Raw genomic sequence first — 17,500 nt, forward strand, 5'->3', positions numbered from 1 at the left:
CACACACACACACACACACAGACACACACACATACACTTGCATACGCGTGCACACACACACTCTACACCGTTACCCACACTGACATAATCACACACGGGCTAACAATCATGATATCAGTCAACATGCACACCCAATAATACTTGACTGAGCATGTCAGGCCTGTTGCTCGGAATGCAAATGGTAATCAGTGGGTGCTTTCCATGTGAATAAACAAACATTTAAAAATAACTGGACAGTAAACATCTCTCCCATGGGGACATTTCGCACACGGTTCAACCACAGCCAGCCATCAGTCTGGTCTGGTCACACTGTTCTCATACTGGTGCAGTACTTCACACCTCTCTCTCTCTCTCTCTCTCTCTCTCTCTCTCTCTTCTCTCTCTCTTTCACTCGGTCACAACCTCTCTCTCACTCATTCAGTGAACTTTAGCTACAATCTCAGAGGCGTGACCCGATAACGCAATCACACACCCTCTCTGCCCCGATGCATCATCCTTCACAGTCAGCAAACAGAAGTAACAATGAAACACACACACATACAACTAGAGAAAGAGAGAAAGAAAGACAGCCTAGTGACTGATAGGGGGGGGGGGGGTATGTTGTCTGAGGGTTTGATATGTTTGCCTTTTTAGGAAGTTTCAGTCAGGGAGTTTTTCCTCCCCAGACTGTGGAATTTGACACACATACACACACACACACACACACACACACACACACACACACACTCACACACACACATACACGCACACACACAAACCACACACTTTGGTCAAGTCAGCAGAAAATGGTATTCAGCTTGACTTTAAAATGTCTTTGAGATAAGAACTGAATAGGCCCAACCCATTCAGAATCTATTCATGCAAACATACAGCCTGCTTGTTTACAGTTGATGTGGAAGTAATTATGTCACTTATGTTATGTATGAGGAGCTGTGCATTTAACACAGTGTATGTTACCGTAGAGACAGCACCCTCCACGCTTATTGGTGCGCCTGGTAAAGATGAACACAGAGAGGTATAACAAATCATCTTTTCATGGTTTCAGAAAGAAAACAATGGATGAAAGAGAAGCAAATGTATTTTAAGAATAAATAAATCCTCATAAAGATAGACAAATGTTAGCAAAAACACACAATGCTACAATTATTTATACCTCTGTATTTAATCATTTGCCCCCTTTGCCATGCATGTAGTTTTGCCTTTCTGTCTGGTTGAAGATCTTTCTAGAAATAATGTCATGTGTATGGAGGATGCAAACGCTTTTGAATACGCAAAGGAAAAGTATAGTTTTCAAAACTCTCAGTTCTCGCATAAGGTCAGTAATCACAGATCACCCCCCCGTCCCAACTCACTGTTCTTCCCCTGTTAATCCGCTGTTAATGACTAGAGAACTAGAGTTTGGGAGCATGTCCTATGGCAAAGTTATAGCTGTTACAGTTATACCTCAGTAAGAATTCTGTTTCCAAACCGTCAGCTCAACACCTCGCTCACAGCTCAGCTGATTCAACGGAGTAGCAAGTTACAAGTTCTACTGCAGATTGCTCAATGGAGGGCCTAGATGTTCTGTGTCGAATTACAAATATATTAAAGATGATTAAATGCGCTGCTCAGGATGTGACCTTTAAGCGCTACAACTCTGTGATGTACAGTACAGAATATGAACACCAGGGGGAGCTCTTCTCAAAGTCTGTGACGTGCTGGTTAGTCATGTTCCTGATCATCTTGGCTGCACCCATGCGTGTGTGTCAGTCAGGCAGTCACAACAGGGCTGCGTGATCCTGCTTGCCCAGCCTGACTGCAGCTGATGAAAGATGGAGCATTGGTAGCCACTGGCAGGCTGTGGAGGTCTTAGCACAGTTAGCAGAGGAGTGGAGAGGGAAGGCTACTGCTAGGCTAGCTCTGGAAGGCTAGTGGGCTCAGATATACACACACACATGAAAGGGGGAGGCAAATGGGGCGGTTACGTAAGGCTTGGCGGATGTCCAGTCTCCCCAGTGGTTTGGCTGTGTGTGTGTGTGTGTGTGTGTGTGCATGTCTCAGTGTGTTTGTGCCTGTGGTTGTGTGTATGTGTGCATATGGTTTGTGTACGTGTTCACGTCTGCGTCTCTTTCCTGTATCATCCTCAACTTTCCTTCTGTTTTTCTGCTCTGTTCTCTCATCTCTCTCTCTCCCACTACTCTCTCTTTCTCTCTCTCTTTCACTCCCTCTCTTTTCTCTTTAAGTTATCTAACTTTCATGCCTCGATCCACATGTTTATTTCTTCGCTGCTCCACCCAGTGTGTTCCCTTTACATGTTCTTTCTCTCTTTTACCTCCCTCTTCTCTGTCCCTCCATCTTTGGTCCCTCCCTTCTTTTCTCTGTTGAAAGGGTGTGGTTTGGGGCTTGTGTGTGTGTCTATGTCTATGTGTGTGTTATGTTTTTTTGGTTGCTGTGCTGTAGCCTACTGCTGGGATTCCTATGGCATGAGTGTGCTGGACACACCCTACCATAGAGAGAGTGCCCACCTCCATGTGTCTGCCTGTCTTTCTTGTTTTCTCCTCAATATCACTCATTCACAGCATTTCTTCACTCTCATGTATTAGCCGACTCTCTTTCTGTTTCTGCCCCACTCATTCTCTCTCTCTCTCTACTTCTCTCTCTCTCTGTCTCTCTCTCTCTATCTCACACACACACACACACACACACACACACACACACACACACACACACACACACACACACACACTCAGATTTCATGTCAGTACGTATGTTAGTTCTAGCCACCACCCCTATACCCGAACTTCCCTTGTCATGTGGAAACAGACTCAGCTCATGTTTATTTTCCTGGCTAGCTTTGAAAAGGGGGCGGGTTTTGCCCTTGCAGCAGCCAATCAGCTCACACTGCAGCATAGCTCAGTGGACCGCAGACTGCAGAGTGAGGCGCACAGTATCCTCCCTCCTGTCCATCTCCCCTTCAGGGGAGGAGCCTACATGCAGCTTTCATGACTTTCTTTCTCCAGAGTCTGAGTGTGTATGTGAATGTGTGTGTAGCCTATGTGTGTGTGTTTGTGGGTGTATACGAGGCAGATACACCCTGTCGCTCAACACTATCAGGAGAGGGATTTTTAGGTGACTGTTCTTCAGGTGTGGATGGTTATCGCTTAGACAGAAGTCAATAGAGACAGGACACACACTCTTTGCCTCTATGGTACGTACCCATTTTGTGGTTTCCTCTTCAGAGCAGTTTATGTGCTGGCAGAGTATGTGTGTGTGTGTGTGTGTGTGTGTGTGTGTGTGTGTGTGGTTGCGTGAGAGTGTGTGGAAAGTATGATGGCCTCAAACTTGATAGCTGTCGCTGATGATGATGGTAATGACTTTATTATGGCTCCAGCTCTGATGTGAAGCTACTGATTCAGATAAAACATCCTCTTAATGGTTTTACATACACTCGGACAATCTGTGTGTGCGTGTACATGTATGTGTGTGTATAAGTATACTGTATGCGCGCATTTATGCTTGTTCATACAAGCAGAAAGCATCTCTCTGCTACTGTAAAGCTAACCATAGCTCCTAGCTCCACAAGCTTCTGTAACTTTGTGTGTGTGTGTGTGTGTGTGTGTGTGTGTGTGTGTGTGTGTGTGTGTGTGTGTGTGTGTGTGTGTGTGTGTGTGTGTGTGCGTGTGTCTGTGTGTGTTTCAGTATAAATAGATGCTTCTCTACTGGGACAGTGTCAAAACAGAAGGTTTTTTTTACCTGGAGATACACATTCCTGGCATATTTACAGCAGCTCGAACCTGCAGTCTTTCCAGTCTGTCACTGTGCTGTGATCAGTCTGACAGTTCCGGCTTGAAACCGTGCTGTTACACAGTCTTACAAGTTTTGTGACAGAGGAGATTAAGTGTGGAGAGGAGATTAAAGTGTATCTAACTTGTATGCTAATGCAGAAGCTAACGTGATCAGATTAAGGACACTGCAAAGGGTCCTTAGAAGACCCCTCATTTAAAAGGCATTCCTGAAATCACTAGCGTAGCTCAGTGCTTGAGTTGGCTGCTGAGGCCCTGACTAGACATATATCCTGAGGAGGCTCAGCAGCACTGCAGGCTGCAGAGGTGGAGTCCAGTGTCCTCCAGAGACCGTCTTATGTGGCAGTGTGCAAGACTTACGGAAAACACCTGTGAGTTTGTGAGGCTGAGAAACTTCTGTGAACATGTCAGATAAGTTTTGGCCTGAGAGAGTTTCATGCATGTTATCACAGGTGTCTATTTCTTTGGTTTTATTACTGAGGTGGAGAATTATGGACTGGCACCATTGCTGGTGGATACAGGGCTTTTATGTTTCAATGCATACTGTAGGTGTAGGTGTAGGCGGCATGAAGGAGACAACAAATTCATCCAACACTAATGTGCTAAATATACTGGCTTGATATGTAGCCTACTGGCTTCTTGATGAGAAGTTAAACTTACTCCTTGCAATGTTGAATATTGGGAACTACACTGAATGTAAAAAATCAGGCCGTTTGGTTATTGGCGTATTGCAGTTCTTATATCAAGCGTTGGCAGTTCGTTTCTCGTGTTGTGTTATCAGTGCCATATGTTCGAGTCATCACATGGTCTGCCTGGGCCTACCCCTTACAAAAAACAACTGCAGTTATGTACAATGCAGCATGATGTCGTTTCATATCCAGAATATTGCATTTCTGCAGTTGAGTGCAGTACAATAGTTTCATTGTCCAAGATACTACTCCAAAACACTGAAAACATTCTGTTTTTATGCTTGAAAAAGCTGCAGTTGTTTTTCTAAGGGACATCTACAGATACTACAGCTAACCCTGGTCTGTGAGCTGGTTTGACCAATACAGGTTTAATCACTGAGCCCAGTTGTCATTCTGTTACTTAATCTTTGCATAAGATGTTTTAAAGAGAGGCATTGTGTACCCTCACATTGACTCTCTGGTTAACTTGTTTTGCAGATTTAAACATTTGCTGAGCACTGAGCAGTCGAGTTCATGTATAGTTGATTGAGAGTCAGATGCTATCACTATGACTTGTACTTTTGACTATCTATTCTAAGGCAACACTGACAGTCATCAGAATAACTTCTGGCTACAGGATATTGTGATGCTGTTTTGGTGTGGGTGCCTAGAGGCTGTCTGAGTTGCCCCTGACGTCCTCTTCCTGTCAGCCCTTCTGCCCTTGTTGCTAAGAGACAATCAAAATATTCCTCTTAACACACTCGTAGTAATATGTCACATTATAAGCCACGTTGGTGTGATGTGGGGGCATGACATCTCCCCTGTCAAGGCTGTGGTGGCATCGTGATGACACAACCCATTGTCAAGTCTAGCCAAAAAAGTGAGAGATCTCCCAAAGCAAAGACTTTTGCTTGAATACATGGATTTGCCAATCACAGACAACCTTTTACTCAAGATGCTAACGATAAGTGTGACTTTCACAATAAGTGCTGTTCACAGTTGAGAAATTGTTGGTGTACGTTTTTGGACCAATGTCTGGTGGCCATTAAACCTACAGCCTTAAGTCACAGAGTTTTGTTCTTGCCAAGATCAGACTTTATAGCCGTAGAGTTAGCCATTATCGTTGCACTTAGCAGCTAGCAGAGCTGTCTGAGCTTCAGCTGGAAGGTTGTGTTAGCATCAAGTCTTTTAGCACTGGCATTCCTCAGCCACAGAGAAGAGGTTTGAAGGGTGGGGCTCTGCATTAGTCATACCAACTTTGGGGGCGGGAGGAAGAGAGAGAGAGAGAGAGAGAGAGAGAGAGAGGGAGAGAGAGAGAGAGAGAGAGAGAGAGGGAAGATGAGAGGAAGAGAGGGTGAAAGAGATTGACTTTGTAGTGTGTGTGATTCTTGTGAAAGTGTATTTTTAATAAGGAACAGGCTTTTCACCATAGTGTCCTTAGCTAAGCAAGTGCTTTGCAGCCTGTACAAACATTTTAAACAAACACACAAACGCACACACACCCACACACACACACACCCACACACCCACCAACACCACACCAACACACAACCACATCCACATAAATCTGGTATGTGGAAGCGCTTGCTTCTGAGGAGTGGCCTGCACTGCTGTTTGACCTCACTGTCTGTTTTGTACACAAGAATGCATCGAGAGCATTCCTGTTGTTTGTGTTTGTGCATGTGCTCTGAGCTTGCCACAGCGTAAACACACCGTTCAGGTCGCCTGGGTATGTCCATCTGCGTGTCCGTCTGCCGCCATGTAGGCTATAGGCTAGAGCAGAGGAGTGTGGGAAGGGCCCAGGTGAGAACAGGTTTTTGTGGACCTGCATGCTGAGCATGATCGGGCTTCAGCTGTTGGATAAAAACCTGATCCAACCATAAGCTCTGCATGGGTCAATATTTGTCTGTTGGAAATCAGATACCTGATTGACTTAATACAGCACAGAGGTCAGTCATTCAGTCACTGTAGTTCCAATATGGGGAGATACTTTTAACTGGATATTTAGAGGATGTTGAAAAGGCCTACATTGTATGTGACTATATTCCAGTGACTTTACTCCTTAGGAAGCATGTGCATTTCTGAACCCTATAAAAGGTTGTTTGATGTATTTCTTTCTACTCACTGATAAATAAAACAAGCTTCCAGTGTGAAGCCTGTTACGCCACCAAAGATCACTTATTCACCTAACCACCAAATCCACCAAATCTGCACTCCATACATTGACTGTTGTATTGACTCCCTTTGAGTTGTGCAAAATGGCAGGTCCATGGCAGACAGGGGTGAGGTTGCTGAGTACGTGGCAGCTCTGGGCTCTGAAGCGGCCTACTGGCGTCTATTTGCGGTGGTCACGTTTGCCAGCTCATGCTTGCTGGTCGGCCAGGGGGTTCCTCCGTGGGTCATAGGCACGGCTATCAGGGTCACGTTTACCTTGCAGCTGTGACTGTCTGTGTAAATATTGGCAGCCAGTAGCTTCCAGTGTGTGTATGTATTTATATTTGTATGTATGTGTACAATGGATATCCATGCACTATGATACGGACCCTCCCTACCCCTCTCACCATAGCTGTCAGTCAACTGTCCACCCCTGTCTTCAGAGAGGGTTGCCCAACGTCATTCATTAATCCTGTGTGTTTGTAAGTTCAGACATGGTACCTGCCCAGTATTCTTTTGTGTGTGTGTGCACACCCATTGTTTAGTGTTTCATACTAACATAACACTCCCCTCTGCCCCACTTATTAGGCACGGGTGTATTTTATGTGTAAGAGGTAATGCACCAGGCAATATTTTGACTGCAGTCACAGTTTCTCACCGAGAGATGAGAACAGGCCAAACCTCCTGGGCTGCTTTAGTGTTTCAGTATCTCCTCCCACCAGGCTGTAAACAATCAATTAAGCAACATACTCATGGCAAATGAATACCAACAATATTGTTGTTGTTTAGTTCAACTCCAGATGTGTAGACCCCCTGATAGTGAAAGAAATAAAGCTTGTCCCCGCCCCGCCCCAAGTTATTTTATTAATCGATTCCATATTTGCTGATAAGGCAAGTCATTTGGCAACAGATGCTCTTGGTTAATCGATAGAAAGCACACAGGAGTCTCAATCAATGCAGGAGTGGAGCTGAGCTTTCAGGGCTGGAGTTTGCTGACATGGGGAGACTGCTAGACGATGAGTTCTTACTCTGAAGGACAGGGTTCTGAAGAATCTTTGATGAATCAAGGAGATTGTCTTGGAATCTTAAAGGTCAAAGTGCATCGCTGTGGCGACCTTTGAGAATGTCAAGAATGCCTCCGGAGAGGGTTGATGCGTAATCTTTGATGCCTCACTTTTTGAGTCTGTTCCATCACCAGCCCCATCAGAAGTGGTGTTGCAGTTTCTGAATCGGAACTGGTGCCCGTTTTGGCGTCGGAGTCGGAGTGCATAATCTATTAACTGAATCTGTGACTGTGATGTGAGCTCATGTACTGTACATGTAGAAAAGATAGTCTGCTGGACTTTTTTCACTGTGAATTTATGTCTTACAGCCGGACACTTCACAATATAGCCTTTTCACCTTACATCGGGGAACGTTTAACTGATGCCTCATGGTGATGTCAGGGTTGGGGTCAGAGAGTGACAGTCTCAAAGGAAGAAAGAATGTCTTTCTTCACATCTAGAAAATCTAGAAGTTAGTTCCCCTATGGGTCAACAACAACAGTAGAAGCGATGAACTTTCACCAGGTAGGGCGAGTCAGATAGATTATGCCATGGAAGAAGGGAAAACTGGAGGATTAGCAGCAGGAAGTCCCTGAAGCATTTCGGGGTTGCATATCTTGCATTTATTCCTCCAGGTGAGGTGTTTCCTTTATTAGTCATCCCGGAGGCTGGACTGGTAGCTCTGTAACCTCTGTATCAGCCTGGAGGACTTGCTGGCTCGTGTGAGCGTAGCCTACGTCAGAGCAGCTGAACATCCACACCCACAGCTCTGGCACACCTGGCAGGCGCGGTGGGTGACCCACCCAGCTCACCTCAGAGGTGTAGGGTTTAGGTCACGACATAGGGAGCAGAGGGGCCTACAGCTGGAAGTGTGTGTGTGTGTGTGTGTGTGTGTGTGTGTGTGTGTGTGTGCTTGCCTGAGTGCATGCATGCCTGTATCTGCCTGTATCAAATAGCAAATGTGACCTACTGTATGTGGTACTCTCCTTTAGACATTGCAAATGTATGTTATTCTTTTCAAGTCACACCCTGTACCACCTTTTCATTACATTTATATCTCATTTAGGAAACACTCAAATGCAATGCATTCATATTGTGAGACCTAGGGTAGTTAAGAAGAAATGCAGAGTCGAGGCAATGGTAGAAACAACCTCTCTTAAAGTCCTGTTGAAATTGGAATTTTTCAACCCTAAAAAGAAGAGATGTTTCTCATCACCAGTTCTTTAGGGTATATCTGGCCCCGTGTTTGAGAATTACTCCCTAACTCTCAATAACAGTCATGGCATACCTACAGCAACAGTAGCTGTAGCAGAGATAGCTTTAAAACAATGGGAAGTGGCATTAACTAAACATGTCACTTCCTCTGCGTGTCTGAGTTGAGTGGCAACCTGATAGCATGGCTAAGATCAGTTACTCAGTATAGGAACAGTGTGCTGCATCTCGCTAGCTACAGCTTCAATGTGTTGGACTTAAAATAGCCCAAATCCTGCCTTTGGAGAAGTCCTCTGACACTAATACCAGAGAGTTAATTGTGATTACATTGTGTGTGTGTGTGTGTGTGTGTGTGTGTGTGTGTGTGTGTGTGTGTGTGTGTGTGAGAGAGAGAGAGAGAGAGAGAGTGTGTGAGTGAGTGGGTGAGAGAGAGTGCTTTAGTATGTGCATATGTTAAATAGATCCAACTTATTTACAGGGAGGGACACATGTTTGATTATATGAATCAGAGCTTTATTCACTGATATTAGTATATTGCATAAAACAAATGATGAAACCACTATACAAACGTCAGCTGTTTAACTGTTTAACTATGCCACAGTATCTGGAGAAATTCTGTAGAAAGGGAATCCACCTCATTGTCTTAGTCAGCAGAGAGCAGGAATTTGCATAGAGTGTGCCAACCTCCCTCATGCTCTGGTGCTCAGAAACGGAAGGAGGATCTCAGTCATGACTTGCCATTTTAATCATCATACACTTTCACCCATAATCTGAAGCAAATAAGCAAGCCAACAGATGTTTGTCAGTCAGCGCTGAACGCATAATTGTATTTTTAAGTCCCAGTAGTGAAGCGTGCCGTCTACGTGGTTGGTCAGTGCAGACACTCAGGCTATACCTGGCCATCGTGAGGTATTCAGAACTGGCAGAACAGGTCAGATGAGCCAGGGTAAAAAAAGAGACACTTCAGCATGAAAAACTCTTTCTCTCTGTCGCCTCTCATGTATCTCTCTTCTGTCTCTCAGAGCAGGTGCACCAAAGGCCCATAAACGCGGCCTAGCAGGCTGGAAACAGCAGCTTAGATAAGATGTCAGTGGTGCATGAGCAAGGGATATATTTTCATCTTCCCACTGATATGAATAATACAACCATGTGACATAATCACACTGGATGCCAAAAAGGTGTGCAGTGTTTTTATACTGTGTGTGTGTGTGTGTGTGTGTGTGTGTGTGTGTGTGTGTGTGTGTGTGGGTGTGTGTGTGTGTGTGTGTGTGTGTGTGTGTGTGTGTGTGTGTGTGTGTGTGTGTGTGTGTGTGTGTGTGTGTGTGTGTGAATGGACAGGTTTGGGCAGGAGAGGGTGTGGTTATATTCACGTACACACTGGGGCACTTGCAAAAACATTTCCTAGTTTCAGAATTAAATATAGATGCTCTGTATCATCTCTGTCTTTACAAACCAACAAACACACACTCACACACACACACACACACACACACACACACACACACACACAACAACAACAGCACACACACAAATGCATTGCTTATATTTTTAATTTCCTCCCTTTCATGTTCCTCTTTAAGCCCCACTGGGAATCCCTGTTATTCTCTGCACACATAGCTAAACAGTGAGTCACACTGCCTGGCCGAGGACTCTGCAGTAGAACACACAAGTTCCTGTCCCGTTCTCTCTACCAAAGCAGAGCTAGAAAATACGCTTCACCCATTCGACAATGCTGTTGTGCCTTTGGAGGTGTGCAGTTAGACTTGCCAGAGAGTTACAGTGTGTGATCAGTTGCTATTCTGGTTGGAAGAGGTCATTGCTACTGTTGTTGTGCTCGATCATATGATCGGAACTGCTGGTTGCTTCCACTGCTCCATAGCTCTGGGATACACACACACACACACACACACACCCATTCTCTCTCTCTCTCTCTGGCTCTATCTCACACACACACACACACACACACACACACACACACACACACACACACACACACACACACACACACACACACACACACACACACACACACACACACACACACACACACACACACACACACACACACACACTCACACACACCATATAAACACAAACACATGGCGTCTCAGTAATTAGAGTTTTCTGGCCAAGGCAGAGTTACTGTCCTTGCTGTCAATGTTTCAGCCATAAGAGCAGATTTTTATGCAGCCCAAGCAGTCGCTGAGTATCAGAGCCATGAAGAATACCAGAGACATTATCAGTGATGGTGTAGATCTCACTTCTGTCTGTTGGCTGTTAGCCTCTGTGTTGCCCTGTTGTTTTGTTTTGTTTTGTTGTTCCCAATGCATTTAAATGTGTGTCTCTTTATTTAACAATGTCTTTTGTACAAAATGACATACTGTGTATGTGAGATTTAATTTGTTTTTCCCTCTCTCTTTCTCTGTTCTTTTTCTCTCTCTCTCCTTTAATGCTCTCTCTCTATCTCTCTCTCTCTCTCTTTCTCCTCTATTTCTCTCTCTCTCTCTCTGCAGTCTCAGACCAAACCGGCCACCGCGATCCCAGCAGCACAGGTTGCTCTGAAGCCTGCGCAGTATGAGGTACGTGGCCTCCGCTCTGTCCATCCATCTACTGTGTACACGTCTCCCATCTCTCTCTCTCTCTGTCTCTCTCTCTCTCTCTCTCTCTCTCTCTCTCTCTCTCCCCCCTCTCTCTATCACTCCCCCCATGTCTTCCTGTTTCCACCCTATTGTCTGCGTTAGGCCTGCCTATTTGCTGGGGAGATTTCCATCCTCCATTCTGCTTTCCAGTCTGCTTTCCAGTCAGTGAAGTTCCAGGTTTTTAGTCAAAGAAGATGGCTGGAGTTGTTCATATCTGTGGAACTTACATTTGATTGTACAGTATGTGTGTGAATGTGTGCTTGACTTGACGTGTGTGTGTATGTGTGTGTGTGTGTGTGTGTGTGTGTGTGTGTGTGTGTGTGTGTGTGTGTGTGTGTGTGTGTGTGTGTGTGTGTGTGTGTGTGTGTGTGTGTGTGTGTGTGTGTGTGATTCCCTCGCTCCTTTTTTCTTTTTCCTCTGTGTGTGTGTGTGTGTGTGTGTGTGTGTGTGTGTGTGTGTGTGTGTGTGTGTGTGTGTGTGTGTATGTGTGTGTGTTTTGGTGTGTGCTGGTGCCCATTTTCATGTGCGTTGCAGGCATGGGCGTGTGCTTTGTTATGTTTTTTTTTTTAAAAAAGGCTCCTGGATGACCTGTGAGGTTTAATCACAGCCGAAAAGAAAACTTTGTGCTTCCTGCCATTCAGCCACAGGCCTGCCCCTGCCCCTGCCCCTACCCCTTACCTTTCCTGCTCCTGCTCCTGCCCCTACCCCCTACCTCTCCTGCCCTTGCCCCTGCCCCTACCTCTCCTGCCCTTGCCTCTGGTCCTGGTTCTGCCCCTGCCCCCTACCTCTCCTACCCTTGCCCCTGCCCCCTACCTCTCCTGCCCCTCTGGCCTGTGCTCCTGCTGGCCACTATGGCCTCCATGTCAGAACAATGGTCAGGTTCCACATGAGTTAGATGCAGAAGTGAGAGGAAAGGAAGAGTCATGGTCAGATGAGCTGTTACAGAAAGTAGGAATTTAAAATATATTTAAATATCAGCCCTATAAACTGTAAGCACTGTATGTAGTGTGCTATAGTCACAATTGGATTAGTATTTGTTTTGTTGGTGTGGGGTATGGAGAAGGTGGATTTTGGAAAGAACTCCTGATAGATTGGAGTGCAGGGCCCATTACTGTATGCACTGCATGAGTGGGAGAGTGGGTAGTGAGTTTGCATATTGGTTTGACATTTATGTTTCTTGGATGACCATTTTATGCCTTACAGTACAACCCCTGCTGTTACTTTAACAGGAAAGATTACTTTAAAAGCATGATAAATTATTTGTTATTTAGAATTTATTTTTTAGTAGTTGTAGTGGTATTAGTATTAGTGGTAGTAGTAGTACAGTAGTAGTAGTAGTAGTAGTAGTAGTATGTCTAGGGAACTTAGCGACAGATAGGTGTTTGGATGCGCCCATTGTCCACTTCTCTTTTGATTGACACACAGATGATTGACTGCATGGACAGAGTGTTCTGTGCTATGCAAGCGAGGTTTGTCTGTGTAGTTTTCCTGTGATTTAGTCGGACCTTTCCTGGTGACAGAAACACAGTAGATGTGTTCACTGGCGTAGTGAGGAGAGAGACAAGAGAGAAGATGTATGAATGGGGGAAGGGATGCTAGCAGTCCAGATAAAAGTTCCCTTGTGGCGGAATAAATGTGTTTATGTGTGTTTCTCTATGTTTGTCAGGTCCAATAGAGAGAGTGTTTGTTCACTAACGGTCTGTGTGTGTGTGTGTGTGTGTGTGTGTGTGTGTGTGTGTGTGTGTGTGTGTGTGTGTGTGTGTGTGTGTGTGTGTGTGTGTGTGTGTGTGTGTGTGTGTGTGTGTGTGTGTGTGTGTGTGTGTGTGGTAAATCTTTGCTGCCTCAGAGTGGATGAAAGGACATGTTCTCCCCAGAGAAAATGTTTGACTCACTTATCGAGTTGTGATGTAACCGTGGTGATTCACTCTGTTTGTCTGGGCACTTCCATGGCGATGCTAAAATGCCTGGATGTTGGCCCACCAGCGCATATTCTCTCCTCTGGGGCATGAAGCCATGACAACAGCCACCTCAAAGTAGTGTACTAGTATTAGTGAATCAGATTTAGTGGCACCTGATTGGCCAGACTTTCAGCATTCTGGAGGGTGGCGAGTCTGCCCCTCAGTGACAGGGCGTTGTGTTTCCAAGTAAACAGGATAATAAAAATCTGCACTGAGAGAAGAAAGGAGTGGCATACCATTACATCTGCAGTATCCAGTGAATAGTTGGCCACTCACACAGATCACACAGAATGTACAGTATCATTAAAATAGGAAACTTCAAATGAACCAAATGACACAAACCTGCATTCGGTTATTCCAAAGATACTTGAGTTTAGTTTAACTTTAGTGTATACTTTAGTTTAGCTTTAGCAATTGTCTCTGGTTATGCTACCTGTCCTATACTTCACTTCTGTAACTAGCTCTCAAAGGGATCTGTGTAAAATGCTTTCATGGCACTTTGTCAGCACTGTGTCAGAGGTCCTCCACAGGCCCCTGTTTGTTTTCCTCATGAGTCAGACGGCATGAGAGAATCTGCTAACTGACCTCACTTTTACAAGTGTCACATTTCCATGACTTCCATGACGAGCCCAGTATCAACATACTGTTAGAAATGTGGGCACATCATTATTGTGTTACTATATTTACATGGCAGTAGAATCTAGCTGAAGGAGGAGATATTGCTTCCAGGCAAAGACGGGGGGGCTTACTGAAAGCCCTTGGCATTACCCCATCCTCAGCGACATGTGATTCCCTCGTTACAGAATGCCCCTGCCTCCACCCCCAAGCCTACGGGCACCCAGGCGGGCGCGAAGGCAGCGGGCGGCGCGACCGTAACGACCCCCGCCTCGGGAGGAGCCAGTGCAGCATGGGGCACTACCACGCACAAAGGCTCGCCCAAATCGTCAACAGAGGTACAGACACTTACCCCCCCGCTGCTGGACTGCTGAAGCTGTCTGTGCGCTTTATTGAGGCCTCTCGGCTTTCATCTTCATTCCCCTGTCGTGGTGCTCTCACTTCACCCTGAGCAGCACGGGGTGTTCTCATTCATCCCTTTCATGCTTCCTTACCGCCCCCCTCCGCCCTCTCTCTCTTCAGCTGACCTGAGCTGTGTGGTCCCTCTTGAGGTCTGGTTCTTCTCCATGGGGGAAGAATCCTGCTGTTGCTTTCACTCCTCTCTTGCTTGATTGGTGGCTCCTCCCGCATAAACGCGCCTCTGCAAAGCGTCATTTGTTTCTTGTCAAACAGAGGACATCCTATCTTCCTAAAAACCTCCCTCTGTCTGCTGCGGGGATCATCCTGGGTCTTGCTCTCTCTCGTATCGGGAAAGGAACTCCTGGTGGTGCTTTTCTTTACGCCTGCGGTCAGTGGACGGACTTGATCACTGAATTTGGGGTCCACAGCTTCTCTACGTGTGTCCTGCCAGGCATTTCTCTGTGTTATTATTGGGGATCGCCACGTCCGTCCGCATGCGACCGTTGACTGTTTTCAGGACTGTGGCATTCATCCGTAAGATAAGGCATTTATGGATGGAGCGTGTGTTAACCTCCTGCTCTTTGCTTGCTGCAGGCTGGCGTTCACACAAAGTTCATGTCTCCCAGTCCGTACGTGCCCCCCTCCCCGAAAGGCTCCCCAAAAGATGTCCCCAAGGTAGACCCTCCTCATGGCCTTTTAGCTCCACTAGTACAGTATCTGCTGATGAATCAGTATCATACAGAGTTGATCTCATGTGTGATTACTGTATGTCTCACTGTGATCCAAGTGTTATGTTTGGGTTTTGTGTCTTTGTTTGGGTTTTTGTGCTATTGTGTGTTTTTCCTTCCCTGCTCAGTGTCTGGGGTAAGTTCGACGAGTCATTGTTTTGGTTAAAGTGCCTCGGTGTGGGTGTGTGTGTGTGTATCTGCGGCACATTCGTTCATGTTTGTATTCATGCCTTTTATTCATAGACCAGCACTCCCGCCAAAGTAGCCCCCAGCCCCACAGCCACCACAAAGACCAAGACGACCCCGGCTCAGGAGACTCTCAAGGTAGAGGTCACGCTGCAAAAAGGGGGAAAGGAAAAGACCCAAAAGTCCCTCTTCCTTGTTATCTGTTCATCTCTTCTCTCTCATTCTCTTGCTCTGTGGCTTCTGCACACTGCACATGTCTGTTAGGCAGCAGGGCTCTCCTTCATGCTTCACCCCTGGAGCTCTGCTTCAGCTTCTTCATCGCTTCATCTTCCTCCTCCTCTTCCTCCTCCTCATACTCATACTCACTGTCACATCACTTGACCCTCCTCCACCCTTCCTTATGATCCTCCTGACAATCACTGACAATCACTAAGGTGCTGAAATGCACCATGATTTGGGTGTGTTTTTTTTGGGTGATTCTTTCTTCGATCTCATTGGGTGCGGTTCTGTTCTTCTCTGTCTGCTTCTTCATCCATGTTCCTCATTCCTTGGATGCTAACCCCACTTGGTCATTCTCATGGGCACTTTGCACTTCGCCATCACTTTGGCCTCGTGAACTGTATCTTTCGGTGACTGTACCCAAAAAGGAGTCTGATGGCCTGTGTGTCCATGTGTGCTGTGCATTTGTAGAGTACACCCATCACTTCGAGCACGTCCCAGTCGGCTAAGGCAGATGCCTCTGCAGCAGCCAAGCCTGCTGCCAAGGGTGGCGTGTCTGCGGACACTAAGGGGGCCAAGCCATCAGACACTAAGGTATCCTCCTCATCACTCAAACAGGATTGTGGGAAATCTCAGCGTTAACACTCTTTGTTCCTTATTGTCTTGCGCTACCCATTATTGTTACTTTGTTGATTTGTGTGCTCCTGTTAAAAAGCATTCTTATTCTTGAGAGTAAAATGGCTCTGTTAGGACTGTATTGTAATGACAGTTTAAGCTGTGATCTGTTACCATCTGTGGGTCCCCCATAATGGCTAAAGGTGATGATACATGGGGAAACTTTTTGAACAATGTTGCTTGGCAACCACATAACCGGTTCCATGTCTTCTGATTGGTTGATCATAATAATTTGCTTGCTGATGAATGATAAAAAAAATGATGCCCAATATCTATGGGAATGTACCTGAACAATAAGTCTCATGACCCACCACCATTGCTCAGAAGGTTACCTTGAGTATCATTAGCTGAAGGACCACTATAGAAATCTTGCAGGTTAACAACCACATTTAATTAATGTGGAGAGAAATGAAGAAGTGAATTAAAGACAGTCATCATTAAACACACTACATTGACATTTACTGTCATTTTTATTGCAGAATTTATGAATGTTCTGGTCATGGTCATGTTCATGCTATGGTTGCCACACATGACCCTTATTTTATTTGAGATGACACTCACTCAGGCTGAAGATTGCTTTTGTAGAACATCTGATGTATTGATTGTGACGTGGAGGACGCCTATGGCTAACTCATGGCCATGTTCCTTATTTGCGTTGTCACCTTTCCTCAGGTACAGAGGGAGGTAGGCCCTCCGAAATCCCACGCCAGTGCTCCGGTAAGCATCCCATCTCTCATTCACTGTCTGCTTGTGTGTGTGTTTCACAGGGTGCTGATGTATGCAAGTTTGTGCTTCTCTTGTATTGAATGTTGTGTGACCACGACCTGTACTGTGTATTAACCACTCAGTTGTTGGATTGTTTCTATGTGTGTGTATGTATAGACTAATTTCCTGTGTATTAGCCGCATTGTGTATAAGCCGCAGGGCAGTGTTTTGTGCAAGTTAAAAGAAACAAACCATGTTAATACCATATTAACTGCCCCCTTGTACTAACCTCATACTGTAGCTGAAGAAATTTTGTCAAATCGATTCATAAGCTGCGGCTAATAGTTGGGAAATTACGATATACGTCTGTATATGTCTGATATTGTGTTGATATTTGTGTGCTTGATTTTGTGTGTAGGCTGTTGATGTGTGTGTGTTTGATTTTGTGTGTAGGCTGTTGATATGTGTGTTTGATTGTGTGTGCAGGCTGTTTATATGTCTTTGTGTTTGATTTTGT

The 17,500-nt window shown here is 45.5% G+C and overlaps 1 protein-coding gene across 17 annotated transcripts in view; it reads left to right on the top strand.

Annotated features, from left to right (window-relative positions):
* Positions 1 to 17,500, top strand: part of cast (calpastatin) — a 43,700-nt gene that overhangs the window by 13,236 nt on the left and 12,964 nt on the right. For 6 of the 17 annotated variants that reach the window (XM_062553477.1, XM_062553476.1, XM_062553470.1 and 3 more), the window contains 6 exons: positions 11,373 to 11,438; positions 14,260 to 14,409; positions 15,065 to 15,145; positions 15,442 to 15,522; positions 16,075 to 16,197; positions 16,951 to 16,995. In XM_062553477.1, coding sequence (XP_062409461.1) covers positions 11,373 to 11,438; positions 14,260 to 14,409; positions 15,065 to 15,145; positions 15,442 to 15,522; positions 16,075 to 16,197; positions 16,951 to 16,995 — 546 coding nt within the window. Of the gene's footprint in view, positions 1 to 2,976; positions 3,188 to 11,372; positions 11,439 to 14,259; positions 14,410 to 15,064; positions 15,146 to 15,441; positions 15,523 to 16,074; positions 16,198 to 16,950; positions 16,996 to 17,500 lie in introns of those variants that run through there. The other 11 variants (XM_062553475.1, XM_062553483.1, XM_062553479.1 and 8 more) reach the window with 8 other exon arrangements.

Source organism: Sardina pilchardus, chromosome 14 (genome assembly GCF_963854185.1).
Source record: "Sardina pilchardus chromosome 14, fSarPil1.1, whole genome shotgun sequence".
Classification (NCBI taxonomy): Eukaryota; Metazoa; Chordata; class Actinopteri; order Clupeiformes; family Clupeidae; genus Sardina; species Sardina pilchardus.